At 54.9% G+C, this 26,598-nt stretch overlaps 4 protein-coding genes across 8 annotated transcripts in view; 1 reads left to right on the top strand and 3 right to left on the bottom strand.

Moving 5' to 3' along the window:
- The window catches only part of RECQL5 (RecQ like helicase 5), a 35,745-nt gene extending 12,738 nt beyond the window's left edge, over positions 1 to 23,007 (top strand). For 2 of the 5 annotated variants that reach the window (XM_012778822.3, XM_075994749.1), the window contains 12 exons: positions 18,337 to 18,555; positions 18,797 to 18,896; positions 19,055 to 19,091; positions 19,222 to 19,280; positions 19,362 to 19,435; positions 19,835 to 19,928; positions 20,292 to 20,426; positions 20,733 to 21,262; positions 21,435 to 21,525; positions 21,744 to 21,971; positions 22,211 to 22,280; positions 22,376 to 23,007. In XM_012778822.3, the coding sequence (XP_012634276.2) occupies positions 18,337 to 18,555; positions 18,797 to 18,896; positions 19,055 to 19,091; positions 19,222 to 19,280; positions 19,362 to 19,435; positions 19,835 to 19,928; positions 20,292 to 20,426; positions 20,733 to 21,262; positions 21,435 to 21,525; positions 21,744 to 21,971; positions 22,211 to 22,280; positions 22,376 to 22,476 (1,738 nt within the window). In that variant the 3' untranslated portion in view covers positions 22,477 to 23,007. Of the gene's footprint in view, positions 1 to 8,948; positions 9,222 to 18,336; positions 18,556 to 18,796; positions 18,897 to 19,054; positions 19,092 to 19,221; positions 19,281 to 19,361; positions 19,436 to 19,834; positions 19,929 to 20,291; positions 20,427 to 20,732; positions 21,263 to 21,434; positions 21,526 to 21,743; positions 21,972 to 22,210; positions 22,281 to 22,375 lie in introns of those variants that run through there. The other 3 variants (XM_075994750.1, XR_012913109.1, XM_075994751.1) reach the window with 3 other exon arrangements.
- ERLN (endoregulin) lies at positions 1,499 to 9,303 on the bottom strand. Its single transcript, XM_012778831.3, has 3 exons — positions 9,215 to 9,303; positions 2,644 to 2,776; positions 1,499 to 2,077 (listed from the first exon to the last, which is right to left on the bottom strand). Exon 3 carries the CDS (start codon positions 2,069 to 2,071, stop codon positions 1,892 to 1,894), a length of 180 nt encoding a protein of 59 aa, XP_012634285.1. The 5' UTR covers positions 2,072 to 2,077; positions 2,644 to 2,776; positions 9,215 to 9,303; the 3' UTR covers positions 1,499 to 1,891.
- Positions 8,548 to 9,341, bottom strand: SMIM5 (small integral membrane protein 5). Its single transcript, XM_012778830.3, has 2 exons — positions 9,215 to 9,341; positions 8,548 to 8,749 (listed from the first exon to the last, which is right to left on the bottom strand). Exons 1-2 carry the CDS (start codon positions 9,339 to 9,341, stop codon positions 8,640 to 8,642), a joined length of 237 nt encoding a protein of 78 aa, XP_012634284.1. The 3' UTR covers positions 8,548 to 8,639.
- Positions 23,008 to 23,030: 23 nt separating the features above from the next.
- The window catches only part of MYO15B (myosin XVB), a 31,447-nt gene continuing 27,879 nt past the window's right edge, over positions 23,031 to 26,598 (bottom strand). The window contains exons 56-66 of the mRNA XM_075993924.1: positions 26,293 to 26,366; positions 26,091 to 26,206; positions 25,901 to 25,995; positions 25,707 to 25,784; positions 25,517 to 25,613; positions 25,271 to 25,416; positions 24,631 to 24,746; positions 24,184 to 24,317; positions 23,858 to 23,991; positions 23,601 to 23,741; positions 23,031 to 23,461 (exon numbers count right to left, since the gene is read on the bottom strand). Of these exons, the coding sequence (XP_075850039.1) occupies positions 23,387 to 23,461; positions 23,601 to 23,741; positions 23,858 to 23,991; positions 24,184 to 24,317; positions 24,631 to 24,746; positions 25,271 to 25,416; positions 25,517 to 25,613; positions 25,707 to 25,784; positions 25,901 to 25,995; positions 26,091 to 26,206; positions 26,293 to 26,366 (1,206 nt within the window). The 3' untranslated portion in view covers positions 23,031 to 23,386. The remainder of the gene's footprint in view (positions 23,462 to 23,600; positions 23,742 to 23,857; positions 23,992 to 24,183; positions 24,318 to 24,630; positions 24,747 to 25,270; positions 25,417 to 25,516; positions 25,614 to 25,706; positions 25,785 to 25,900; positions 25,996 to 26,090; positions 26,207 to 26,292; positions 26,367 to 26,598) is intronic.

Here is a 26,598-nt window from a genome sequence, read left to right as displayed (position 1 = left end):
CCTATATTTCTCCTGTCTCATTCCAGGGAGTTGGGACTTCCTAGTGCATCAGTGGGCTGGTTGTGGGGGTGGGGTCTAGGCATTGTGGGCCCAAGCAGTCCAGGTGACCAACTCCCCCTGCCCCATGTGCAACTCATACTGCTGTGGGTCGTTTGCCACATGTGCAGGCTCTGGATTCTAGGCCCCAGGCTGGAATAAACACTGTGGGTGTGTCTGTAGTGGCCATAGCTCTTTGAATGAAAGAGGACGTCTGTCTGTTGCACAAATGGTGTATAGCATTCCCTTCTCCGCAAGAGAGTTACTCCTTTTCTAAGAATAGTTCTGGTTGGAGGTTGAAGTTGAAGCAGCTGTTCCCACTAACGATCCCTCTGGGTGGGCTCCTGGCAGCAAAGGACAGAGCCAGTGGGGTACAGAGCCAGTGGGGTGGGTTCAGCAGAGGCAGGAACACTTTTACAAAGAAAGGTGTTGTGAGGTCTGGGTGCATGGGGGTGGGGCAGCAGAAATGATGCTCAGGTCAGTTACACCTGAGGCTGGGCTGGACAGCCAGCAGTTTCCCCTCTTCTCTGCATATGGCTACTTTCTCTAGGCTGTAGCCTTGAAAAGCTGTATTTATTTATTTATTTATTTTTTAAATTTCAGCATATTATGGGGGCACAGATTTTAAGATTTCAATAAATACCCATTTCTCCCCCTCTCCCCACAAGTCTGAGTCTCCAGCATGACCATCCCCCAGATGGTGCACATAAAAGCTGTATTTATTTATTCATGCCAGGGCTTTTTATCTTTTAGTGTCACAGGGAATAGTTATTAGTTTTGAAGCGTCCTCTGGCCTAGAGGTCCTTCCTTTGAGAAGGAAGACCAGCTTTGTGTGTAGGCCTGGAGTGAACTGGGCTCTGTGGTCTCCTGGGATCTCTGGGCTAGGGTAGCCCACCAGCCTGCGTCCTCCTGCTCATTCATTCATTTATTTAGCCAAACAAGTGCTAATGGATAGTGACTCTATGCCAGACACATTGGGCATGGGGGAATACAATGCTGAGCAGAAAGAGACCCCTCCTGCTTTGATGGTACTTGATCCATTGGGGAAGATGGGCACTTATCAGATAATGACATTAAAAACATGTAAGTTCTATTAAATGGGGTTTGAAGAAAAGGTACATGGTGATTGAGTGTATATAACAGATGGCGCTGCCCAAGTCTAAGAGGGTCAGGGAAGATTTACTTGAGGAAGTCAGGTTTAGCCTGAGGTCTGAAGGATGAGGAAGCACTAACTATGGCAAGGAGTGAGGTGTTGTGTGAAGGAGAACATTGCAGTCAAAAGGAATAGCATGTGCAAAGACCCTGTGGTAGGAGAGAACACACCATATTCAAGAACTGAAACACATGCCCAGAACCCAGACGCAGCATGGCTAGAGACACAGTCAGGGCCAGACCATGCAGGGACTTGAAGGCTTTGCTAGGAAAGCTTGCTCTTGGTCTAGGTAGAAAATGAGCTCTCACAAGTTAGCCAATTTGAAAAGGAATTTTTACTTCATGTGGTTATTTGTGTCTTTCTCTGTGAAGGATTTGTGAAGTTGCTGGCTGTGGCTGTGAGCCTGTTAGAGGACCTTGTTAGCCATTGCTCATCTCACTGAGGCAGCGGAGAGGCCCTCTCCTTGTGATTTCAGAGTCCAAGTGGCAGCAGGGAAGGGGGTGGCCAGAATTGGTCTCAGACCAGCCTCCACATCTTGCTAATTAGATCCAGTATTTGACTAGACACTTTCCTGGCAGGAATAGAAGACGCCAGGGCTTGGACCCTAAGCCAGAGGGGACCGTGTGGGGGCTCACTGCCAGTATAGGGGACAGCAGGTCAGTTCACCTCCCCTGCTGCTGTCTCAGCCCCCAGGAAGTGAGATCAGTCCTCTTCATATGAGTTGTCTTCTATCCGTTGGAGCCAACCAAACACAATAGCAAACAGGATGAGAAGCAGGACTGTAGTGATGAATAAGCCAATCACTGCCAGGCCCCCCTTCTCCCAGGGGTTCTCCCAGAACTCATCCTTCCAATCTGACTTCTGCACTATTATTTGGTCCATGTGAACCTGGAAAAGAGGGACAGAGGTCCTGAGTGCAGAGAACTCTCCAAGGCCCTGTCCCAGGTGCTATGCTCCACTTCTCAACTTCAGCCCCTGTAGCAGTCTCGGTGAACAGCTGGCCATCCTCTGCAGCCAGCGGAGGCAAAGGGATGGTGAGTCTTTGGGCTTAATGCCTCCAGCAAGCAACAAATGGAGTTTCCTCCTCTATAGAAATAGAAGCTGAAGTGTTGCAAAGGGAGGGGCCCTGGATTCTCCAGTTGTTTTTTCCTGAGTAGCCCGGATGTGTGAGCAAGGACTTTTTCTCTTATCCCTGAGACCTACTCAGCTAGAATCAGAAAAGTACCACTATAGATTCTATTTTTCCTGCCCCAGTTGCCAAACACTTGAGAGACATTTTGAGAGATCAGTTTAGGAGCCAAGGCATGGACTGACTTTGGCTGAGACCATGGTAAACTTCCCTGGAGGTAGCTGAAAACAGAAGGACTAACTCATCTTCTTGAAGTGGATCTAACATCCACACGAGCCTGTAGCCAGTTGAAGGAAAGACAGGTAATGAGGGGAGGAGGCATTACCTGATTTTGCTGTTGACAGTCCTGTGTCCCACGACTGCAAATCCTGGTAGTCCTTCAGGGCCTGCACGTTAAGGCGGTAGCCTGAGCTGAAGGCCTGCCAGGTGACCAGAACTGGGCTGACTCAAAGAAGCAACTGTTGAGAGGAAAAGGTATTGGCCTTGGCAAGTGGCCCTGACCACTGCCAACACCAAAGCAAACAAAGGTGGGCTGGGGCTGGTTGCCTGGCAACCAACCACATTTCCCATTTTGCCTTTCACACTCCCCCACCCCCAGCTGTGTTCTGCCCTTTTGTGATGTCATTTTGGGGAGTACTCAGGACACATGTTAATGAGTCATTCCTGACAGAAGCCAGAATGGGGTGGAGGTGGGGTAGGGGAAGAGACTGTTTCCAGGGCTTTTGCCCTGGGCCACCTGTCCCCCTCACCTGTGGCTGGGTCTTGGCTCTCCTCTGTCTAGATGACCTGTTGACTAAGGGGACCTGCCCAGAGCTTGGGAAGCACTGGGGCTGGGACTGCCACATAGGCGTTGCTTCTTGTAGCGCAGAGTAAATGATTAACTGCAGCCCCAGCTGGCACTTCCTGGAACTAGTCTCTGAGTGGAAGTGTTTATCACCTTGAGACCTGGCTTCTCCCTTGTGCCTTTGTCTGTCTCTTAGGCACGGCCTCAGCTGCTCTGTGTGGTTGGTTCCTATCCACTGGTGCCATAGGGAAGCTAGGAAGAGGGAATAAAGGCTGTGCCCTGGTGCTTGAAACCCCATGGCCACCATTTCCTCATTTAAAAGCTATGATGTGAGGGCCTGCAGTGGCGGGAGCTGCACTAGGCACTTGGGAGACAAGAGGTAGGTCCCACCCTCAAAGAGCTTCCCTTCTGGCCTGAGGGTCATCAAGCTTGCTTGTTAGAATTAGGAGTTTGTAGAAATGCCCAGGCCCCACCTCATACCACGTACATCAGTCTCTGGGGATGCCAGAGCATCCTGTTGTTTTAAACCTCCTCAGGTGATTCTCTCAGGTGTAGGCAGGGCTGGATGACAGATGGTCAGCAAGCTTAGGAAAGGCATCCTTAACTGTCATGTGCTGCATTGTTCCTGGCTTACCCAAGGTGCTTTTGCGTCCTTGTATGAAACTTCCTGACTAATGCCCCAGGCATGCAGTGCACTCACAACCAGCAGGCTGGTCTCTGGTGTACCTTGTCCTTCTGCTCTGTCAGTTAAATCAGATGCTTATCAAGAGTGAGTTGTTTGTTCCCAAACCTGCTTATGGTAGTTGTACTTGTTATTGTAATTATATAATCAAATTTGACATCACATAAACAAATGAAGCAACAGTAATAGCCAAAACCCCAATTTTACAGATGGGGAATAGGCACAGAGAAGTTAAATAACTTACCCAAGGTCACTCAGCTAGTAAGTAACTGAATTGGGGTTTGAACCCAGCTGAACATAGAGTATGGGGTCTGAAGCACTATGCTGTACCTCAGAGTGAATGAAGAAAGTTGTTTCTATAAATACCTATTTGACCACTTAGGGATGACTTTGGAATCCTTCAAGTAATGTTCCTGTCAGAAAAAATGTAGACATGGAAACTAAATATTGGGGACATTTTTTGAAAATCCAGAATAACTTCACACTCCGATTTCTTTGCAAATGCCTTTAAGTTCTCAGGCACATATGTGTAAAGTTCTATTTCAAAGAAACCAAAACTACAAAATAGACCATACAGGAACTTTGGTTAGCAAGCCATACTCGGAGAAAAGACCCTGGCCCTACACCAAAACGACTAGCTGAGGAATATGCATATATGTGTTTCAATTTAAAATGAGATGTGTTGCCAGGGGGCCATGGCTCACACCTGTAATCCCAGCACTTTGGGAGGCGAGGGGGAAGGATTGCTTGAGGCCAGGAGTTTGAGACCAGTCTTGCAACAGAGCAAGACCCCCTCTCTACAAAGAGTAAACAAATTAGCTAGAGGGAGTGGCATGCACCCGTAATCCCAGTGTCTCAAGAGGCTGAGGCGGGAGGATCACCTGAGCCCAGGAGTTCAAGACTGCAGTGAGCTGTAATTGCACTACTGCATTCCAGCCTGGGTGATAGAACAGGACCCTGCTTCTACAAAATAAATAAAAATAAAGTAAAATGAGATGTGAAAAAAAAATTAAAGTTGAATGAGATATATGGAGAACTTAGGTGTCATGTACACAAATGTTGCTTTAACTGGCTTTTTCAGTTAACTGCTGGCCGCAGTCAGATAATTCTACTGTAGTGGTCACTGTGAAGAGACCGGTGGAGGACGCTGTTGGTACAGCCGGTGTAAGCTGGTCTGGGGGCTGAGGGGCTCTGTGTATAAAGAAGAGATTTTTCAAGTTGAGACATGAAGACTGTGTATGAGTCAGAATTAGGGGACATTGTTGTATGGTAGGAAACAGGTCCCAAGGACAGCAAAGAAACTTTTTTTTAAAGACAAAATTAATTTGTCCTCAGTTTTTTATGATCTGGAATTTGTATTACCCAGGAGCAAATATGTTGTTATGAAAATTTTTATTATAGATTGCTTTGAAGTAATAATGTTTGAGGAAACAGATTTGGGAGAAAATGCTCTCCACCAAGTTTTGCTAATGAGATTCTTGTTGCATCGGTGGCTTTATTGTAGTTTTTAATAAGGCATAATGTAGAAACAGTAAACACAGGTCTTCAGTGCAGAGTGAGGCCCCTCTGAGGAACAGAGCAGACTGCTGTGTGGCCGCGTCAGGGTGGGTGTGAAGAGGCTGGTGAGATGATTGTGGAGATGGCTGAGGATGCTGCCACAGTGATCCCAGGCATGCATTGGTGGTGGCTTGGTCCAGGATGGCTTAGTGGCGGGAACAGAGACGTGGTGGCCAGAGTCAGTCAGATATTCTCTAGGCCTCAAACAGTGATGGCCACCCCTTCCACAGCCCCTGCCTATCTCAGGCAGTGCAGGTTTGTGCATCTTTCTCTTTAGTCTCTCCTGTGGAGGTGTGGGAGGATTGCTGCTCCTCTCCATGCCCATCTTCCCCAGAGAAGACCCACACCAGAGCTGCCCGTTCCAGGAGCGGGCCAGGGCCAGGCTGCCATTGGGCCAGAGCAGATCTGGTTTGTTGGTCCAAGTGGGACTGAGGTCTGTGTGGGACTTAGCCGGACAGCTGGGGTGAGGATGTGCCAGTTTGTTGTCAATGGAAGGAGTAAGTCCTCTGTGGGCAGGGACCGCGTCCTGTATGGACTCAGCAGTGCAGACTGCCTGGCATGGAATTGGAAGGTGCAAATGAGCCAGCCAGTCTGCCTGTCTGTGCCCAGGGCTGTCCGTGGTTCCCACCTGTCAGCAGCTGGACTGAAGCATCAGAATCATTTCTAGCAGAGCCTCAGCCGCTGCCTCCCTGAAGGATGGCCATTCTTGATGCCTAAGGAAAAGTCACATAGGAATTGGGCTGCTTCACTGTTGGAGCATGTCTGAACAGAGGACTTCCAGGGACCCTCTAGCCATGGGTGCTGGGAGTGAAAAAATGCAAGGCTTCCTGTCCCTGCCCCTTTCCTGTGTTTTTCTTCTGGGAGGAACACCTTGTTGGGCCCCACCCCAGCTCTTACCTGTTGGGTCCCACCCTCTCCCATGAAGATTATTTTGAGACAGAGTTTGGGGTGTGGGTGTTTGGGATGGGGTTGGTTGATGGAGGATAATGGATCAGGGCCTTATCTGTCTTACAACCTGGTGGCCAAGTTCCAGGCCTCAGAGCCTTGGGTGGGGTGAGCTGGGGCTGTGGAGCCAGACAGGCTGGACTCAGAGGCTGGTTGTGCCACTGTTTCAGCTGGTTGAACTTAGACAAATCACCTAGTGTCACTAATGCTCAATTTCCTTGTCTCTAAAATGGGGACAATGTATCTGCAGCATTGAGGCATTGTGATGATTAAATGAATTTGCTAAATTTGCTAAATTTGTTAAAATGCTAAAGACAATGCCTGAGCATGTATAAGCCATCTGTGAATTTTAGCCATCATTGTCATTCTGAGCCCCATTCTTTGGAGGAAGCCAAGAACAAGCAGTTTCTTAAATTTCTTTTCTCTTTTTTTCTGTGGGATGCTTCTTTGGGTCTTCAACCCAAACCTGTCAGACAAGTCCATGGACACCAGGAAATGAAACCAGCCAGTGAGAGCTGCTTCTGCCCTGCCTGTCTCTGCCAGTGTGTCAGGGGCTGGCATTGCCACTCCATGACCTGTTTTCTGTGTAGACAGGGCTCTGCTCCCAGGAAGCCAGAGCATGGGCCATGTGGGCAAGGTGATAAAAGCCTTTGAAAGACACAGACTTCTCTATGGCTCTGGGGAACCTGTGGGGAGGTGCCATAGCTCCATCCTGGTCCTGTTGGCATTTATGGAGCCGGGTGCCTCCTCTACCTTCGTTCCTGGGTCTGTAGCTCTAGCTGGAAAGTTCTCTGGAAGACAAAGTAAACTGAAGGGAGGGAGGATGGAAGGGTGTGTTGCATCTCAGCAGGACCTTTTTTTTTTTTTTTTTTGAGACAGAGTCTCGCTTTGTTGCCTAGGCTAGAGTGAGTACTGTGGTGTCAGCCTAGCTCACAGCAACCTCAATCTCCTGGGCTCAAGCAATCCTACTGCCTCAGCCTCCTGAGTAGCTGGGACTACAGGCATGCACCACCATGCTCAGCTAACTTTTTCTATATATATTAGTTGGCCAATTAATTTCTTTCTATTTATAGTAGAGACAGGGTCTCCCTCTTGCTCAGGCTGGTTTCAAACTCCTGACCTCGAACAATCTGCCTGCCTTGGCCTCCCAGAGTGCTAGGATTACAGGTGTGAGCCACCATGCCCGGCCATCAGGACCATTCTTTAAAATGGGTCCATGTTGCTCTGGGTTGGTCCCTTGTTTAGAGGGGAAAATGATGAAAATAAAGTTCATATTTATGGAGCTGTTAGGATGTACCCAATACCATGCTGTGTTAGACCTAAGTCTAAGATGTTTATCCTCACAGGATAAACACACCTCACTTTATCCTAGGTCTAAGATGTTTATTCTCACTTCCTGCACCCCAGGAAGCAGAACTAGGATTAGTCCCATTTCACCAGGGAGGAGACGTGGCTTGGGGAAGTTGAGTCACACAGCTAAGTGGCAGGGTGAGGTGTGGGCCCAGACAGCACATGACGGGGAAGGGCCCAGGGTTAGGGTGCAGGTTATGGATGATACTAGGTGCCTAACCTGCTCTTACTCCAGTAGTCTGGGAAGACCCACTGGCCTAAGCCTGCTAGTGTGGGGTGTGCAGCCAAAGTGCTAGTGGAAAATGTTAAGTGGTGTTCCTGAGCCTAGCACCTAGCCTCTGTCACTCTGCAGCTTGTTAACAACTAATGCTTGGCAGGAATCTCACTGCACCCCTCCTCCATGTCCATGGCATTACCGCCTGTGTGTTTCGTGGGCACAGAACAGAGGCCTGGAAAAGACAGGTGCTGGCCACGCCCCTGGAGTTCTGGCACACCGTCCGACCTCTGAGAGTCTGGTGCCACAGAAACACATAAGCAAAGAGCTTTTACTTGGAAGTAAACAGGCCGATACCAGACTAGAATACTGACAGGTCCCGGGAGCTCGTGATGCAGTAGCTGTTGCACAGTGTCCCCCTGATGGACTTGCCCCTCCTCAGCGTGGCTAGCTCGCCCAGGTGTGGGCCATTCTCCGCTGAGTTATGGACCCCTGCTTCTTTAAAATGTGCAGGTTGACAAAGAATCCCAGGTGATTTACTCAGTCTTTGGAACTGTCGACGCCTCATCGCCATACCCAGCGTCCACTGGTGGGTAGTTATGTGCTTGTACCAGCCCTTGTTTCCTTGATAAGGCTCCAGGGGTCAGTGTCCAGGTGCATGCGCAGGGCCAGGGCTGGGGCCAGGGGATCCTGGTCTTGAGGGGCGAGGGCTGCAGGGCCAGGCGGATTCCCTGCGTCATGGCTTTGCCAGGCTTCTCTCCAGCTTCTCCTCAGCCATCGCCCCGGCCCTCATGCTGGGGTCGTGGGCTGCACTTCGATCTTCCTGCTCCTCCTCTCGGGGCAGCAGCAATGAGTGCAGCAGCAGCCGCAGGCTATCAGCAGCAGCATCAGAACCGTGGCTGGGGGGTGGAGAGAGCGCAGGGCACTCAGGGGTGGGGGAAAGAAAGGATGCCCCCTGGAGGTGTGCTAGGGCTTTCCCCAAGGTCTAGGTTAGTGGTTAGAAAGAACCGAGAGGCTGGCAAGAGGTATTGATAGTCCCCCTGCTGGCTGCCAGGGCTGACCTCCGACCTCTTCCCTGTTGTGTCTCCTCCTCCACAGCCCAAGCCTGGCTCCCTTCATCCCTGGGTTGGCATCTGGGAGGCTGCTGGGCACAGGTCCCAGCACTGCTCATCATCCGAGCAGCATGTCAGAGGATGTGGGGAAATCCCTTGGCTTCTCCCAGCAGACAGCTGCTTTTTTTCCTTGATCTGGGGGACATCTGCTACCTCTGCCTGCCTGCCATCTGGCTAGCACCATGGGTCATCTCTCCCTGAAGCCAGGAAGAGCCATGGGGCACTGAGGAGAATCTGAGTGACCCAACTGACCTGTGAAAAGGAGGATGACCGAGAAGGCCACGATCTCCACGGGGTCGGCCTGGGGGAGCCTCTGTAGCTTGAGCAGCAGCCTCTCGCCCACAAAGCGCATCTCCTGCACGAAGTTGGTGGCTGCCATGCTGTGCTGGCTTCCTGCTGGGGCAGAGAGAACACCTGGAGTCTCCGTGGCTGGCTCCACACAGCACCAGAAATTCCACCCTCTCACCCACCCTCGGCCCGAAGAACAAGTTTGGCAGGTCTCACACATCATCACACCCCAGTGGCTTCCGCTCAGTGGCCCTCAGCCCCCATCTAGCTGATACCTGCCCAGGGTGAGGGAAGCTGGGGTGAGAGTGAGACTGGGGGTCTGCTCTGGGGGGATGCTTGGCAGAGCTTAACCCTGCAGGGCTCTCAGCCAAGGCTGAGGTTGGTGACAGTTTCTGACCACAAGGTGGAGTGACTTTGCTGTTACATTCTTTTGTCTTGAACACTACTCCTAGGTTTTGCCAGAGTGCCTTGGACTGGTACAGCTTCCCTAGGTCATTCAGGACTTGGGTGCCTCCCCTGATCCCCTTGAGGTGGGGAGATAGGCTTCAGAGCCCATCTTGTGGGCAGAGGGATCAGGTTCTCCCAAGAGCAAATTCTGGCCAGGGTCAGTTATAGGTGAGAACTGTCCCCTAGGGCACCCCACCTCTCCCACTAGCCCAGTTTCTTTACTCATGTTTTGTCCTCCTGTGAGGAGGATGAAACCATACCATGTCCCTCTGGTTTTTGCCAGGGGACTCTGTGTGTCAGGATGGGCTCAGGAGTCCCAGGACTGGATTTGCTAGCTTTCCCCTGCTTCTCTGGGCTGACCTGGAGTCGTCTGTGCTCCCACCCCTTCCCCAGAGAAACCTCTTCCTGTTTAGGGGTGCTCAGGAGGCCCCAGGTGCAGCTCCAGCAGAGTTTGTGAGTTGGGGCCTGTTGTACATCAGAGCTTCTTCCCCCTGCCACCTCTCTGGTAGGCATGAGGGAGCCAGTACCTCTTCACAGAGGAAGAGGGACAGCCTGTGCTAACCCAGCCTGAACTAGTTCACCAAGGCTCTCATCTGGGGAGGCGGTGGAGTCAGGGGACAGGTGACCAGGGGCGCATGCCAGGCATTTGGCTATAATTATTGCTGCCTCATTCCTGGTCTCAACTGGTTCTCCCCCAGATGGCTGCGGTCAGCAAGGCTGGTCTCTCCTGCTGCTGCTGCCTTGGCATAGCTGATTTAGAACCTCCTTGAAGGTCATGTACCCTGCACTTGTTGCCCTCCTATGACCATTCAGCCCTTGCTTGCCCCACCTGCTAAGGCAGCCCACCCCATTGCGGAAGGTCGAACCCCTGCTGACCTCCAGTTAGCCCTACTTGTCACTTAGGATCTTGTCACTTAGGATCTTGCCACCCTTCTGCCTCTCAGCCCTTCAGGAAGTGATAGCAGCTGGAATGAATTTCCTTTTCTACAAAGTAACTTCTCTAGTCTTCTAGAAGATTGTTCTGATCCTCTTAGACTTGAGTGCTGCCTTCCCTTCCTTCTTTGTGACATGGATGAGTTGCTTCCTCTCTCTGACGCAGAGTGAGATGCCCATCTTTCTCAGCCAATGGGAGGTCTGTCTAGCAGCATGTGGTAAAGCCACAGGGAGGTGGCCAGCACGTGTGAGTGCCCCTCTGGGTGGGGACCAGCCAGTGCCAAGACAGTTGAGGCAGCCTTGGGTCTCTTGCTTTGAGAGTTGTCTCCCCCACCCCTAAATACCTTTTAGACATTATATCTGGTCTGCATTTCTGGGGTGTTCATGGTGTGTGTACTGAACCAAGGTGGGTAAGTTGGAGATTGGGAGCAATTTTTTAAGGGACAACAGAGGTGGCAGGCAGATGATGACTCCATGGAAAATTAGATGATTTTCTGCAAAAGTAGGAGGTTCCGTGAGTTAGATCTTCCCAGCTTCTCTCAGTCTGACCTCCAGGTTATCACATTTTTTTTTTTTTTTTTGAGACAGAGTCTCGCTTTGTTGTCCAGGCTAGAGTGAGTGCCGTGGCGTCAGCCTAGCTCACAGCAACCTCAAACTCCTGGGCTTGAGTGATCCTTCTGCCTCAGCCTCCCGAGTAGCTGGGACTACAGGCATGCGCCACCATGCCCGGCTAATTTTATATATATATATCAGTTGGCCAATTAATTTCTTTCTATTTATAGTAGAGACGGGGTCTCGCTCTTGCTCAGGCTGGTTTTGAACTCCTGACCTTGAGCAATCCGCCCGCCTCGGCCTCCCAAGAGCTAGGATTACAGGCGTGAGCCACAGCGCCCGGCCGGTTATCACATTTTTGCAGAAGGATCCCACGTACTAAGAAGCATAGAATCCTAAAATGCTGCAAGTCATCCACTCCTGCCTCCTTCCTTTTACATACGGGGAAACTGAGACCTGAGAGAGTGAGTGACTTCTCTGAGGTCACACAACACAGCAGGATGGGGGCCGGTCAGCACAGAGAGTGACCCACACTCTCTCTCCACAGAGGCCTGTCTCGGGCTCTGGCAGCAAGATAAGTCAGCCCAGAGCAACTCAGAGGACGCTGCCCATGCATGAGTGTGGCACAGGAGCCAGGGCCCCAGAGCCCTCTGGAAGCAGTTGGCTGTGCTCTGCCAGTCCCACCTTACCTCGTGGGTCTGGAGCTGCTTTTATTAGCACATCACCACCAGGCCAAGGCCACACAGGCTTTTTGAGAACTACCTGTAGTACTTATCACCACCGGGACAGATCTGTGTGCCCTGCTAGTCCAAGCATTGGACTGCTACCTCTGGTCAGATTGAATGGGACCCTCCCTCTGGCCAGGTGAAGCAGGCTTGCAGAAGGATGATGGTCCCCTCGCTTGTGCCAGAAGCTCTACCATTCCTACTCCTCAGGTTTCCGGGTGGTCTCATTCTTAAAGGAAGAAGAGAAGATGCCGACTGATGCCTGGGGGCAGTTTGCACGGGGTTCGGAAGCTGGACTGCTTCTCTCCCCTCCATCTTCATCTGTACTTGGTCTGGCTTTTTCAGCTTAATTGGTGCTGTGCCCACATCGCCTAATATAACCCAGCAAACACTCCTTAAAAGAGGAAGCCAGGAGGTGGGAAGGCAGGGAGAGCTCTTTCACTGTGCGCCGCACCCAAAGACCGGGAGAGATTGTATCGGGTTCCCTCCTTGCGAGCGAGAAGCAGTGGTGGGAAGAGCCAGGGCGGTCTGCGAGTCGTGGGTCTCCAGAGCAGGGAGGTGCGCAGTTGGATTGAGGCTGAGTTTACTGTGCAGGAAAAGCAGAGTTCATTGATCAGAAGCTTTGGCTATAAAGCCAGGCTTCTCCAGGGGTTGCGAAGTCAGAAGGCTGCAGATTCGTGCCTGGGCCACTGTGGGAAGAGTGTCGTTCCATACCAGCACAGGCCATGGTGTGGACAGCATCGTAGCTTTGCACCCAAGGCTTCCTTCCCTAGGGGGCCAACAAGGAGCTGAATTCACCAACCAGGTTTGGCCAGGATCACTCAGCCCTGGGGTCTGACCCAGGGCTGCTCATGGGATCTTGTCTCACTGTGATCAGGAGCAAGGCCATTGGACATAGCTGTTGGATCTCCAAAGAGCTGAAGAGGAACCCTCTTTGCTTTGCAGTTGATATTTTGTCATTTCGAGCTTCAGCCTGTGTCTGAGCAGAAGGAGCCTTAATGGGGAATGTGGAGGCACTGAGGGGTCTTGTTCTCTGAGGAGGAGGCACATTCCAACAAGTTCCCAGGCTGTCTTCCCAGTGGGCTATTTAAAGCGAGGCCAAGGGAGTGCCTGATGCCCAATATAACCAGCAGCCGTCAGGTGACCTTGTGGCATGTGCCCCAGCCGTTGCTCCAAAGGGAGCCCTAAGTGTTCCAGCTGTGGGAACTCTCAAGCTGCTACCTCTCGTCCTTGTTACCTTCCCAGGTGGGAAGGAGGAAGGTAGGAAAGCCTGGTGGGGCTACTGATAATTCTGTATTTGTTTAGTTTTTCTATCTCAGACTTCTTCCAAAACTGCACTTTTTGCCAGTGAACCAGGGAAACCAGAGTTCCTCCCAGCCTCATGCTCTGTAGTACCTCATTTGGGGCTTCTCAGGATCTTCAGAGGTTCCTGGGTGGCAGCTAGAACAAGTGGTGGCTTCCCCTGGCCCCAGAAGGGACAGCAGCTCAACTGCCATGGGGCCTCCTGCCACCCAGGCCTCCTGGGCAGCTCTACTGAGTGCCTTCAAAGGGTGCACCCTGGCCAGAGTGGCAGCCAGGAGAAGGGAGACGCAGGGCAGAGGAGGCTGGTAGCACTGGAGGGACAGGAAACATTCCTTTGTGTGGTGCGTCCTGGCACAGTGAGCCTTGCAGTGGAGAGGCAGGCATCCCACAGGCACAGCACCGCTGGGGACCCAGGCTTCCCTGTCTACTCCTTGCAGAACTGATACTCCAACTCTGGGCTCCCCATGTGCTGGTGTGTTTGAGACTGATAAGCACTGATGGCCAGGGCCCCAAGGGGCTTCTTGCCCTGCCCCTGCTGTTTTGTCATGGTGGGTGTCAGCGCACCCTTGCCCTGCCGGATGTTATCTTGTTTGAGGACCAGCTAGAAGGAGGCATAACCCACAGTTGTGGGAGATCTGTGCCCAACCAGCAGGGCGGAAATGCCCTCTGTGCAATGCGCGAGCCTTTGGATGACTCCCTTTTCTGTCCTGGCTCTTACTTGAAGGAGAAGATGGTACTTGAACCTGAGCAGTCCCTGCTCCCTAAGCCCTATAGCCTCCCAGGACAGGAGAAGGCACTTCCTGCTGCTGGTGATTGTTAGAAACAGTAGCTCCTTTCCTACAGCCACAGAAGCTGGATGTTCCCTTCTTCCCAGGATGGTTCTTTGGGGAGCACCAAGAGCAGCTTGTGGAATCGGCCTACTCCTCCCACCTCCCTGTCCTCGAGCCAAGGTTAAAAAGCTCCCGCCACCCCTCCAGATAATTTTTCCCAAAGCACGCAAGCTGTTGTAGTAAGAAAGAAAAACAATGATCTGCAGAAAAGTGGAAACCAAGGACTGGTCCAAGCATTCTTGGCTCAGCAGAGGCTGTAGCGTCTGGCCTAGGTTGGTGGCTAGGGGATCAACTCCTGTGGCATTGAGAAGCACATGGCACAGGGAAGGGACCTGAGATAGCAGGTCAGGCCAGGTGAAGGATGGGCACAGTGGTGAGCCTTCCTACCCTACTGGCTCTTACCCCAAAGACACCCCAGACAGCCAGGCAGAGATCCCATGTCCTGACATCCATAGGACACAGGTGGACAAGGTCCCTTCAACATAGTCCCTGAGCCCTGATACAGGGGCGGGGGAATGTCCCTGCCTCATTTCTGTTGTCACTTTATCCCTCCCCGACCCTGGGTTTAGAGTTAGGCATTCATGTTGCTGGTTCAGTGTTCAGTGCTCATTGCCAGAGGGAGATCTGGGGGGCTCATGGGAGGTAAGTGGGCCCGGAGAGGTGTACTTGGGCTGAGCCTGGAGCTGAGGACATCTGGCAGAGAGTGGGCCAAGTCCCTCAAAAGAGAAGGCAGCTGCAGCTTGTCCAGGACACAGATGGGCAGAGCTGCCATGAGTCCTGCCGCATCCTGGAGGGTGGCAAGCTGGCTAGAAAGAACCTTCCCTGACCACCTCAACTGGAGAGAAAGCAGGGACAGGGAGGGCTCTGCCCTAATCCTGGGGAAAAGGGAGACTCAGCTGGCCCACGCGGTTCTCTCCCAAGCCGGGACAGCCAAATCCTCTTCTAAGCCCCCTGAATAGAAAAAGCTTAAACTGACTTGCAGAGTAAGCAGGCCCTCTCAGCCCCTCTGCCTACACAGCACGCAGAGGGGCAGCACAAGGTCCTCCCCACCCCGCCTCCCCCAGCACTGGTCAGTCCAGCAGAAGGGAAAGCGCAGGCGTGCGCAGGAGGCCGCCTGACTGCCTGGTGGGGAAGTGACCAGGGTGTCCCGCAAGACCCTCCTCTCTGTGTCCACGGTAGATTATAGCCTTTCACCCCTTGGACAGGAGACCCTTGCTGCTCCCTCCCTTCCTGTTCCCCCTTCGCCTGTGACCAGCACCACTCACCTGGGAGCTCAGGTGTCGGGGGTGGGGGGGATGAGCTGGGGCACCCAGCCTGGAGCTTCCACAGAAGTCTCTTCCTCGCTCAGTGCTGAGCTCCCAGCCGCTGACAGCCAGCTGCCTCAGCTGCCCTCTGTGTTGCAGCTTTCTTGTTGTGGGTTGTCCTGGAGATCCAAGTGTCAAATTACTGTAGAGAGGGAGCCAGAGGGAGCCCTGGCTGGGAACTTGCCCTACAACTTCATACCCTTGTACCTGACGCCTTGCCCCTGTCTGGGAGGGCTGCCTAGGGACAGGGCAAGCTCCCTCTCTCCTCCTCCCTTCTCTTCCTCTCCCCTCCCTTGCATGCTGTGGGCTGGGCCTGGGCTGGGCGGTGGTGAAAGAGGAGGCTGGCTCTGCCTCCCTGGTAGAGGGAATGGCTCCACCTGAGCCTGTGGAGGGAAGGAAGTAAGTGGCATCACCAGCTCCCAGGCTCCCCACCACCACCCTCGGGAGGGTCTTTTGGCTTGTGTGCCCCGACCACCAGACCACCCCATGCTGGCCCTCAGGCCACTCCCTGGCTGGTCCATCCTTCTGGCCTCTCCCAGCAAAGACAGTAAACAGGCGGTCGGGGAACTGCCGGCCCACCCAAGCCCCCAAGGGAGGCCCTTCTGCCACTCAGCATCCTAAGGCATCTTGGGAAATAACTTGGGGTCCCAAGTGACCTGGGAGTGGCTTGTTTGCCTGTTGAGGTGCCTCATGTTCATTGTGAGAGGATGGACGTCTGCTGGGGCTGTCTCCACGCTCCTGGGCTGGCTGTCAGGGAGGGGTTCCAGGGTCCAGTGGCTGGGCCCTTTGACATTTGGCTGGTTGTGCCACCCAGCAGACCAGGCTGCAGGGAGAGAAACCGACCCCAGCCTCGCTATCAATGGGGCTCTTTGAATCTGAGCACAAAACCCCAGTGAGTCAGGGCTTGGGGAGGGCAGGGGGGAGGAAGCTAACTGTGTGGCCACACCACTCAGATGCCAGAGCCTCCCAGAGACCGGACAGGCAGCCACTGTGCAGGACGCACAGACTGGCGGTTGGAACATTTGTCACATTTAGTGTGAGCAGGAGCAGCGGGAAGCATGCCCCCTGGTGGCTGCTTCTACCTCAGGTTGTTCAGGTCAGACAGAGCAGCCTTCTCCACGCAGCCGAAGGGGAGTGAGCCTGACCTGCTTCTTTAGGGGTAGTGTCACAGTTGGCCTTCATTCCTTCAAGCCTGCACCTTGGGGTCACAGCCCCAGCAGTGCGCACATCAAGAGAAGTTCTAGTTAGAGCAGTTGACACCAGCTATTCTTGTCCCGGGGTTGTGGCATCCCCAGACAGCCTTGTCTCTGGCTGCTCTCTGGCTCCACCCCCACCACCACATTCCTGCCACCAGGAATGGCTATTATAAGGGCCCTCATAGGGCTATGTCCTCTCCTGGGGCCTCTGCACCTGCTCTAACAGTTGACAGGCCACTCCCAGCCTAGGGATTGGAGAAGAGACAGAGCTTCACTGCCAACTGGAGGCCGCACCCTGTTCCCAGCTTGGGCAGAGGCTGGTCGCCCCAAGAGGGCTGTGACAGGGTGGAGGCAGTGGAAGGTGAGGAAGACTGGACGAGGCCGCATCTCCCTGGCTGGATGCCCTCTCTAGTGACTCCGTCTGGTGCCAGCTCTCAGAGCTGCCTGCTCTCTCGGGGGTGTCTGTGGTGTGCATCCCCCAGCCTCAGACTGGGTGCTCTCGGCCTGGTCGGGATCATGGGGGCCCCCAAGGAAGAGACCACCAAGAGAAAGTAGAGCAGAGTTCTGAGGCCACAGTCAGGCCCTCTCTACAGTCCCCTCACCCTCCTACCGCAGAAAAGGGTGAATAATAATAATGTTTTATTATTATTACATAGTCATGTGTTGCTTAATGGGGGTATGTGCTGAGAAATGCACTGTTCAGGCAATTTCATCTTTGCATGGACATCAGAGCACACTTACACACCTTGATGGTAGAGCCTACTCCACACCCAGGCCATGTGTGGTAGCCTCTTGCTCCCAGGCCACACACCTATATAAGCATGTCACCATCCTGAATACTATAGGCAATTATAACACAGTGGTGAGTATTTATGCATCTAAATGTATTAAAACTGAAAAGGAAGCCAGGTGCGGTGGCTCACGCCTATAATCCTAGCACTGGGAGGCCGAGGCGGGAGGATCGCTCAAGGTCAGGAGTTTGAAACCAGCCTGAGCAAGAGTGAGACCCCATCTCTACTAAAAATAGAAAGAAATTAATTGGCCAACTAATATATATAGAAAAAATTAGCCGGGCATGGTGGCAGATATCTGTAGTCCTAGCTGCTGGAGAGGCTGAGGCAGAAGAATTGCTTGAGCACAGGAATTAGAGGTTGCTGTGAACTAGGCTGATGCCATGGTACTCTAGCCTGGCAACAGTGCAAGACTCTGTCTCAAAACTAACTAAAATTAAAATACTGAAAAGGCACAATAAAAATACAGTATTATGATCTTGCTGGACAGTTGTGTATAAAGGATTATCAAGTGTATGACTGTATCAAACTGCCCTTCAGCACCTCATCAGTCTTTATACGGCCTGTGAGGCCAGTGCCTTCCTTCACCATTTTACAGATGAGAGTGTGTCGTCTTGAAGAGGTAAAATGTTTAACCCAAGGACAGAGCCTCAGTGGCAAAGCCAGCATCTGCACTCTAGGCCTCAACTCTTCCTGGAGCACCCCAGTGCTGGAGGACAGAGGCAGCAGTGGAGGAGTAACTGGACAGGATGGCATTCACATCTTGGCTGCCAGGATACCCTGTGTGTTATGTGACCTTGGGAGGCTCCTTCACCTTGCTGTCCTCACCTGTGTGATGGGCAGAACTAACTGGTGCCTCATGAGGCTCCGATGAGACAAGGCGTGTACCACCCTAGCGTGGCGCCAGACACATAGCAACGCTCAGCCAGCATTGAGGGATTGAGTGAGTAGACGCTGGCCTGCCTGGGCTCTGCAACCCTCACCCCTACCATGCTGCCTGCTCTAGATGCCGGCATGCTGCCATTGCCAAGTACTTTGGGGACGCACCACCTGCCTGCACCAAAGGCTGCGACCACTGCCAGAACCCTATGGCTGTGCGGAGGCAGCTGGATGCTTTGGAGCGCGGCAGCAACTGGAGCAAGACCTGTATTGGGCCTTCCCAGGGGAATAGCTTCGACCCTGAGCTGTACGAGGGAGGCCGCAGGGGCTACGGCGGCTTTAGCAGGTAAGGGGCCATGAAGCCAGGGACTCCCGGTCCAATGGAAATAGCCAGTCATTCCCCTGGTGCTAAGCCAGATCAGAGGTGACACAATGCTGTAGTCCACCCTCCTTCCCTGACTGCCATGCTGGGGCCTGGACCTTGGTGTTGCCCTGAGCTGCCAGAAGAAATCAGGGACATCACTCCTCCACCAGTGGCATGAGTGGGGAGGACAAGTAGGGCCACTCACGCGTAGCCTATATCCTAGGTACGACGAGGGCTCTGGAGGCAGCGGGGACGAGGGCAGAGATGAGACCCACAAGCGGGAATGGAATCTCTTCTATCAGAGGCAGATGAGGCTGCGCAAGGTGAAGGGGGAGGCCTGGGGCCTGGCAGGGCTCAGTGGCCTGTGCAGGGTCCCTTGTGGTCCCCTGCTCATGCCCTCTTAGCCCTTTCTCTGCCGCTGGATGGAAGCTGTCCTGCAGCACAACACAATGCCTCATGGGCCCTTCATGTTGTCTTCCAGGGCAAAGACCCCAAGATAGAAGAATTCGTACCCCCAGGTCAGTACAGAAGTGCTGCTGGGTGCTTGTGGGCTGTTCCCACAGTGTGGTTGGAGGATTCTTGTCAGGGGGTTGGGGGACTCTGGAGATTAGAAGGTTGAGTGGAACAACCCACCCTTCCTCCCCCCAGATGAGGACTGTCCCCTGAAAGAGGCTTACAGCAGGAGGGTCCCCAGGCTCACTGTGAAGGTAAGAGCCGGCAGCTCCTCCCCCACTGCCGGCCCCTTCCCTACCCTGAGACTGTGTGACCAACCTCCCTCTCCCTGCTAGGCCCGAGAGCACTGCCTGCGGCTTCTGGAGGAGGCTCTGAGCAGTAACCAACAGGCCACACGTACCACTGATGGGTGAGTGTCCCGAGATCGCCAGTGCTGGGGGACAAGGTCAGATGCCCGGGCCAAGGAGGGCCTTCCAAGCTCTTGCTCTTTTGGAGACTGCGGGAACACCCACACCCCTGGCTTGTTTGGGCAGCCACTCCCCAGATTGTGACCCGTTCTACTCCAGGGGCCAGTCCCCACAGCCCCACCAGCAGCATGTGTCGCCACAACTTAGGTGCTATTGGTGGCTGCTGAAGGACAGTAGCAAGTCACAAGGTACCTGGAGAGTCCTAGTCAGAATCCCTGAGCCCAAGACCATCCCTGCCAGGCCCCGAAGCCATCCCCAGGGTCCCTGGGGAGAGTCTGCAGGAGATTAAAAGGGAGAAGGCTCAGGCCTGCCTGATACCTCGTGCCCATTCCTACCCACAGGGCTGACCTCCAGGCCAAGGCCGTGGAGCTGGAATATGAGACGTTCCGAAATGCCAAGGTGGCCAACCTGTACAAGGCCAGCGTGCTGAAGAAGGTGCGCCCAGTGCAGGGTGGGCGGCGGGCATAGGCATGCTCATGGGCTCAGGAAAAAGGGCAACCCCTCCATGTTCCGAGGCTGTCTGCTGGCCCTCGTGCCCCAGGTGGCCCAGAATCCACCCTCTCCCTGCCCCCACCACAGGAGGCCAATTTATAGGGATAGAGCCCCACTCTTTTCCTCGATTGTCTGGAGGCGTTTCTAGCCAACCCCATGGGGACTAGAACCTCTCTAGTGTCTAGTTGCTTGTAGCTACTGGCCACAGAAACTCACTTTTTGTGCCTCGAAGAAAAGGAGGGCCTGGGTTGGGGCTGTCAGGAGGAGCTCGTGGGTGCCATGGCCTCCCTGCCCATCCCTGCCCAGGTGGCTGAGATACACAAAGCCTCCAAGGATGGACAGCCCTATGACTCAGGAGGCAGTGCCAACAGCTGCAGCGCCCAGGCAGAGCCCTCAGAGCCCGACGAGTATGACATCCCACCAGCTTCCCATGTGTATTCGGTGAGTGGCATCCTGGTGGCCCCCCCAAACCTAAGTCCAGAAAGGGTACCATTTGCCCTTTGCCTTCAAGCAGGGCACAGCCTCTTGTCTCCTGGTATCATGGTGCTGGACCTAGAAGGCCTTGGAGCTTCTCTGCTCTGCCACATGTACCTTTGTAGCCCACGGCCTCTTTCTCCCATCACCCTGACTCCCAAGGGACTCTTCCCTCCCACATTCCTGAGAGCCCTGACCCAACATGCCAACTTGACCAGCCAGTGAGTGCCCCTGAGGGAGCCTGGTGGTCTGAACCTTGTCTCTTCCTCACAGCTTAAACCCAAGCGGGTGGGAGCTGGTTTCCCCAAAGGCTCCTGCCAGTTCCAGACAGCCACGGAGCTGATGGAGGCAACGAGGATCCAGGAGCAAGCTCCCCAGCCCGTGCAGGGAAGTGAGCAGGAGCCCCCTAGCCAGCCCTGTGGCCTCCAGGATGAGGACAGGAATGTGTCCCTCCCGGGGCCCAGAGGAGAAGCCCCTGTGGGTAGTGCTCATTGTGCGGGGCTCTCCCCAGAGAAGGCGGCGAAAGGCTTCTCTAGGGGCAGTCCCGTCGCCAAGGCCCGGGCTAACAAGAAGCAGCAGCTCCTAGCCGCAGCGGCCCACAAAGATTCTCAGAACATCACCCGCTTCTTCTACCAAAGGGCGGAAAGCCCATCTTTGCTTGCTTCAGCCCCAAGCACAGAAGGTGCCAGCCCCTCCTGTGAGGGGGTTCAGGGACCCCCAATGGCTCCAGAGAAGGAAGATGGAACCCAGGGACATTTGAATGCCCCTCCTCAGACTGAGGAGTGCTCCAGAGAAGGACCAAGGTAAGGGCATAGGTAGTCATGGGATCTTCTGGAATCTGCATGGCAGCATCCTCTTTGCTAACTGGGCCTCCAAAGCTCAGAGCTCATCCCTAACCTGGGTTCTGCTGGACCGCCTGGGATGAGGGAGCAGCTGGCACCTAGAGCTCTGATGCCTACTCTTGTGTCTGGCTAGCACCTGTCCACTCAGAGACCAGGGTCCCCCTGAAGCCCAGCCCACCCCCGCAAAGGAGACGCAGATGGGCAAGCGGCCCAGATCCCAGCAGGTATTGTCAGAGAGGAGGCCCCAGGGGAAGGGAGGTGCCTGTGGATGGGCCAGTAGCTGCTCTGTTCTGGTCACAGTTCTGAGAAAATCCTCGCTGCTTCGCACACACAGCAGCAGGGGGGATGGGCTGGAGGGAGCCAGATGGTATTGGGGCCCAGTTTTCCAGGAGGTGGCCAGTTAAAGGGATCCTGAGTGTCCCTCTATCATGGCCCTACCCAGGAGAACCCAGAGAGCCAGGCTCAGAAGAGGCCTCGCCCCTCAGCCAAGCCCTCCATCTTTGTGGAGGTCAAGGGCAGCATGTTGTCAGCTAATGATCAGGGCACCTCGAATCCTATGGCCCAAGACTCCTGCCAGCTCTCAGCTCCTGGCATCCCTTTGAAGGAGGCTGCAAATGTTGTGGTCAAGTGCCTGACCCCCTTCTACAAGGATGGCAAGTTTGCATCCAAGGTAGGGTGAGTGGGTGGGCTCTGCCCTCCCCCAGGCCTGGGATACTTGGGTACAGTAGGGGTGAGAGGACAAGGGAGTGTGAGCCCCAGAACACAGCAGGCCAGAAGCAGGCTAGGCCCGAGACCAAGACCAGCTCCTGCCCTCCCTGGAGCCTGCCTTGCCCTTGGGTGGTGGCTGTGGGTCACCCCAGGGGTCATCAGGGCAGAGATCCTACGCTCTGCTTCTCCTCTCCCTTCCAGGAATTGTTTAAAGGCTTCGCCCGCCACCTGTCACACTTGCTGGCTCAGAAGACCTCTCCTGGAAAGAGCGGTGAGCACTCGCACTGCCAGGGCCCAGAGGCACTTGAGGGGGGGTGGTTGCAGGGAGGAGACTGACCCTCATGTCCCCTCACCCCAAATCCGCAGTTAAAGAAGAGGCCCAGAACCTCATCAAGCACTTTTTCCATGGCCGGGCCCGGTGTGAGAGTGAAGCTGACTGGCACAGCCTGTGTGGCCCACAGAGATGACCACCTGCTGGCTGGGCAGGGTCCACGACCTCCTCCAGACTCCACCGTGGCCAGCCTGAGCCTCCCCCGCAGATGCAGGGCCATCAGCTTTTGTCAGGGTCCTTCCACCTTCCAAGCATACTTTGCTTTGTGTATGGCCTCAGACACCTCCCAAATCAAGGTCAGAGGTCAGCCCACTTTTGCTTCTGCTTGCAAAGCCTGTGGTCCTTTCTCAGAGCCTTCCTGGGTTTTCTGGGCCAGATGCCCAGGATAGAAGGTGGTAGGTGGTATGGTCCCTTCATGTCTTATACTTAAGTTTTAAGCCAGGGCCACGGCCCATCTCTTGACAGTATTGGGGCCTACTCAGGAGAGTGTCCACTTCTTCTATCCCTTGAGACACCAGCCTTGCCCAGGCACAGAGCTTGTGGCAGAGGGGCAGTAGCCAGGCTGCACGCCCTGCTTAGCTCCTGGTCGGGAAGGCCAGGCCACCAGAGATGTTTACGAGAGGAATAAAGTCCTTTTTGTTCTGGCACATGCACGTGCACACACACAGCCCTTTTTTCTCGGGAGTTTTATTTTCTCGGCAGCTCCTCCCAGGCCTGGGCTTGTGCTACTGTGGAGCCTGGATGGGGGCCTGGGCGGGTGGGCATCTCCCCCAGACTGGGCAACATCAGATGTCCAAGCTGAGCTCCTGTAGCCCTCACCCTGGGCTCAGGCCCCTCCCCCCTCAGAAAGAGCCTGGCTGTTTCCTTTCCCAGTTGGTGACACTATTGCAGCCCCTGACTCCACTTGAGCCAGCTGTGCTGTGCTGTGTCAGGTTCCAGGACAGGGCCAAGCAATGAAGTCCAAACCAGAATGACCCGACAGCATCCAAGGCAGACTGTCTGGGTGAGGCTCGGGCCAGGGAGAGGCCTCCACCTCTACTCCACTGTCAGTTGAGGCCAGGCCACTCAAGGGAACAGGTGCTGTCCAGCAGGAAGACGATGGTATACAGCAGCTCCTGGGCCTGCCCGGGGAAAGGCATGCTGGGACAGGCTCCCCCAGCCAGCCCCCCACCCCTTCCTCACAGTGGGCAGCTACACACCAGGGCTGGGGCGAGGCACCTGCATCCACCTTCCCAGGGCGGTCGAGGCCTGGCCATTTACCTGCGGCAGCTCAAACCAGGTGGTCTGGGGGCTGTCCGGTGAACCATAGTTGATCTCCAGGCCGGGGGGCCCCCCTTCCTCCTGTGGGCTCAGCAGGCGGAGCCGCTGCACATTCTTCAGGCCAATGGAGCAGCGCAGTTTCTAGGGGCAGCAGAGATGACAGTTCTTGGCTCCTCTCCAGGGAAGGGGTCAGTGTGGGTGGTAGAGGAATGGCCCAAGGGTCCCCAGGCTGGTGCTGGGGCAGGATCCTTGCCCACCTGGGAGCTGGGGTCCATGAGGAGGAGGTGCTGGTGGTTGAGGCCCAGGAGGGTGGGTCCAGGCAGATGCAGCTTGCTCACCCGCAGTACCACGTAGATAGTGTAGCCGAAGAGGGGCAGCTGGCTCATGGCCTCTGGAAGTGGAGAGGGCCAGGGCAGAGGTTCTGACTGCCAGAGCTCTAGAACCTGCCGTGCTTGCCTCCAGGTCAGGTGAGAGGAACAGGGCAGGTAAAGAAGCCTCTCAGCCCTCCAGTCTCAACCTTCCCTCCTGGGCCTCCAGCCCCACCCCCAGCAACCCCAACCTTCTCTCTCAGACTCAGACCCACCAATGAAGCTGATCTGTGCTTCCTGGGGGCTGTATCCTTGCAGCTGTCTCAGCTCCTGGCCCATCAGATTCTTTATGGTGTTCACATTCACCTCCCATTGCAGCAGCTTTGGAACGTAAGCTAGCAGGTCTTGCCTAGGACACACAGCCTGGGTCAGTGTGGCCTGTGACCACTGACCACCTGGTGCAGGGCTGGGCAGACAGCAGGTGCCAAATAACTGAACCAGTACCTATTGTGGACAAGGCTGGGGATCTATACACATGAGTGAGGCAAAGGCCCTGCCCTGGAGGAGCTTGGGTATGGCTGAGAGAACAGGTATCCGTAGCCCCTGCTATTCCAGGCCAGCCTGGTTAGGGCACCAGTTGAGTGGCCTTGACCTTCGAGGAGGCAGTAGGGGGGGTGGGACAGAGGAGTGATGGGGTTGTGGGGGGGTGAGTGCCCACTCACTCTGATGGGGGGTTCTTTTTGTCCCTGCCGAGGTGCTGTAGGGCAGCCAGCCTGGCAATCTGAACATCTGCCTGGGCACTGACCCTCAGCTTCCCTTGAAGGTAGTCCCGCTGCACCTGGAGGGAGGGCCGTGAGGAGGGCAGCTGAGCCCCAGAACCCCCATCAGTTGGCTCCTGGGGCACAAATCCATTCCTGCCACCATCCCCTTCCAGCTGCCACAGACCCCAGAGTCTTTTTTTTTTTTTTTTTTTGAGTCAGTCTCACTCTGTTGCCTGGGCTAGAGTGCTGTGGTGTCAGCCTAGCTCACAGCAACCTCAAACTCCTGGGCTCAAGCAATTCTACCACCTCAGCCTCCCGAGTAACTGAGACTACAGGCATATGCCACCATGCCTGGCTAATTTTTTCTATATATTTTTAGTAGACATGGGGGCTCGCTCTTGCTCAGGCTGATTTCGAACTCCTGACCTTGAGCGATCCTCCCGCCTGGGCCTCCCAGAGTGCTGGGATTACAGGCTCGAGCCACCATGCCCAGCCCAGACCCACAAGTCTTATGGGGAGGGTGGTTTAAAGGTCACCCAGGCAGGAACTTGTGTCCTCAAGCTGCTGCGGCGGCTCCCCACCAGCTGGGCAGCTGGCTGACCTGGCTGTAGTGGGTGCTGACGTAGGTGGGGTTATCGAAGTGCAGCGGGGTCTTCCAGGTGAGCCGCCGGCCGTGCAGGCTCACGTCCCGCTCCATTACCACGTTGTTGAGGTACTCGCCAAGCCGCAGGGGCCGCACCAGCTTGCCTGCACAGAGAACCAGGTCCACAGCCGGCCCTGCTGCCCGGGCTGTCGCCACCACAGCCCCACCCTGCTGCCCCAGGGTCAGACTCCCTCCCAAGCTCACCCTCCCCTTTGATGAGGAAGAGGGCAAATTCCTGCACTTCCTGGGGCTCCGTGATGCCCATCTGTCTGCACATTTCCTCCAGCACTTCTGCTGCCACCTGGGTACACAGACAGGGCCATGGTGAGGGGGAGGGAGGGGGGAGGGCCCAGAGCTGAGGCCCACGGCTTCCCATGGTGGTCCCTGTGCTTACTGTGAAAGTCCGGATATTTGTCTTGTAATCTGTACCCCCGGGCAGGTGAATCAGAAGCAAGTGGGCTGTTTGACCTTTCTGCCAAGGCAGGTTTGCAGGGTTAGTCTGCTAGTGGGCAGAAGTCCCAGCTCTCCTGTGGACACTGCCCCCTGCCCCCAGGAGTCCCAGAATGCCCAGCTACCCAGCCCCAGTACCAGGAAAGCTTGCATTTCACCCGGCAGGGGCAGCCGCTGGCGGCCCCCATATTTGACTGTGCGCTGGAGGTGCTCCTGACTGCTCCGGGCCAGCTCTGCAGAGAAGCCAGGCTGGGGTCATGAGTGTGTCGGAGCCCCTCTCCAGCCAGCCAAGTTCCCAATCCTAGAACCACCCCCCAGCCCCAGGCACCTTGGCTGGGGCCTGAGTCCTGCAGGAACTTGGTCAGGTAGGGCATCAGCGTGGTCGACGGCCGGAAGAAGCCCGTGAGGAGGCTGAGGAAGCTCCAGCCTCGAGCACAGTGGTCCCTGCAGGGCAGAGAGCCTGGGCTTCAGGCTGGCCTGACCCCAGCACCGTTGTGCTCCCAGCAGCTACCCTGCCCATCCCCACTCACTGCCGGGGGTGTCCTGTGACCTGCTTGATGACCTGGCAGTAAATCTCATCCCTGAGGCACTCCTCCTGGCACAGCTGTGGGGACAGGAAGGGCAGGTGGCTGGGCAGGGGTGGGGCAGCAGAGCTGCAGGGCAGTGCGGTTTGAAGACCTAGAGAGATCCTGCTGACACCTGTAGGCTGGAGCTGACTCAAGGTGACATCCCAGCAGTCCTCTCAGGCTTTGTCTTAGCAGCGTCTGTGAGACTGGTCACCCTCTTTAAGTCACTTTCTTCTTGCTTCTCTCTGTCTTAAGTCATTTTTGCTGGTT

The sequence above is a fragment of the Microcebus murinus genome, chromosome 18, assembly GCF_040939455.1.
Source record: "Microcebus murinus isolate Inina chromosome 18, M.murinus_Inina_mat1.0, whole genome shotgun sequence".
NCBI lineage: Eukaryota > Metazoa > Chordata > Mammalia > Primates > Cheirogaleidae > Microcebus > Microcebus murinus.
This window is presented reverse-complemented; position numbering and strand designations above follow the sequence as displayed.

What these genes read in the sequence shown, in the direction of transcription:
- SMIM5 (XM_012778830.3), bottom strand. Translation starts at nt 9,341, where the DNA reads ATGGCAGCCACCAACTTCGTGCAGGAGATGCGCTTTGTGGGCGAGAGG. An exon ending in GGTCATCCTCCTTTTCACAG is followed by an intron (nt 8,750 to 9,214) that starts GTCAGTTGGGTC and finishes TCCACCCCCCAG; the next exon opens with CCACGGTTCTGATGCTGCTG.
- ERLN (XM_012778831.3), bottom strand. Translation starts at nt 2,071, where the DNA reads ATGGACCAAATAATAGTGCAGAAGTCAGATTGGAAGGATGAGTTCTGG.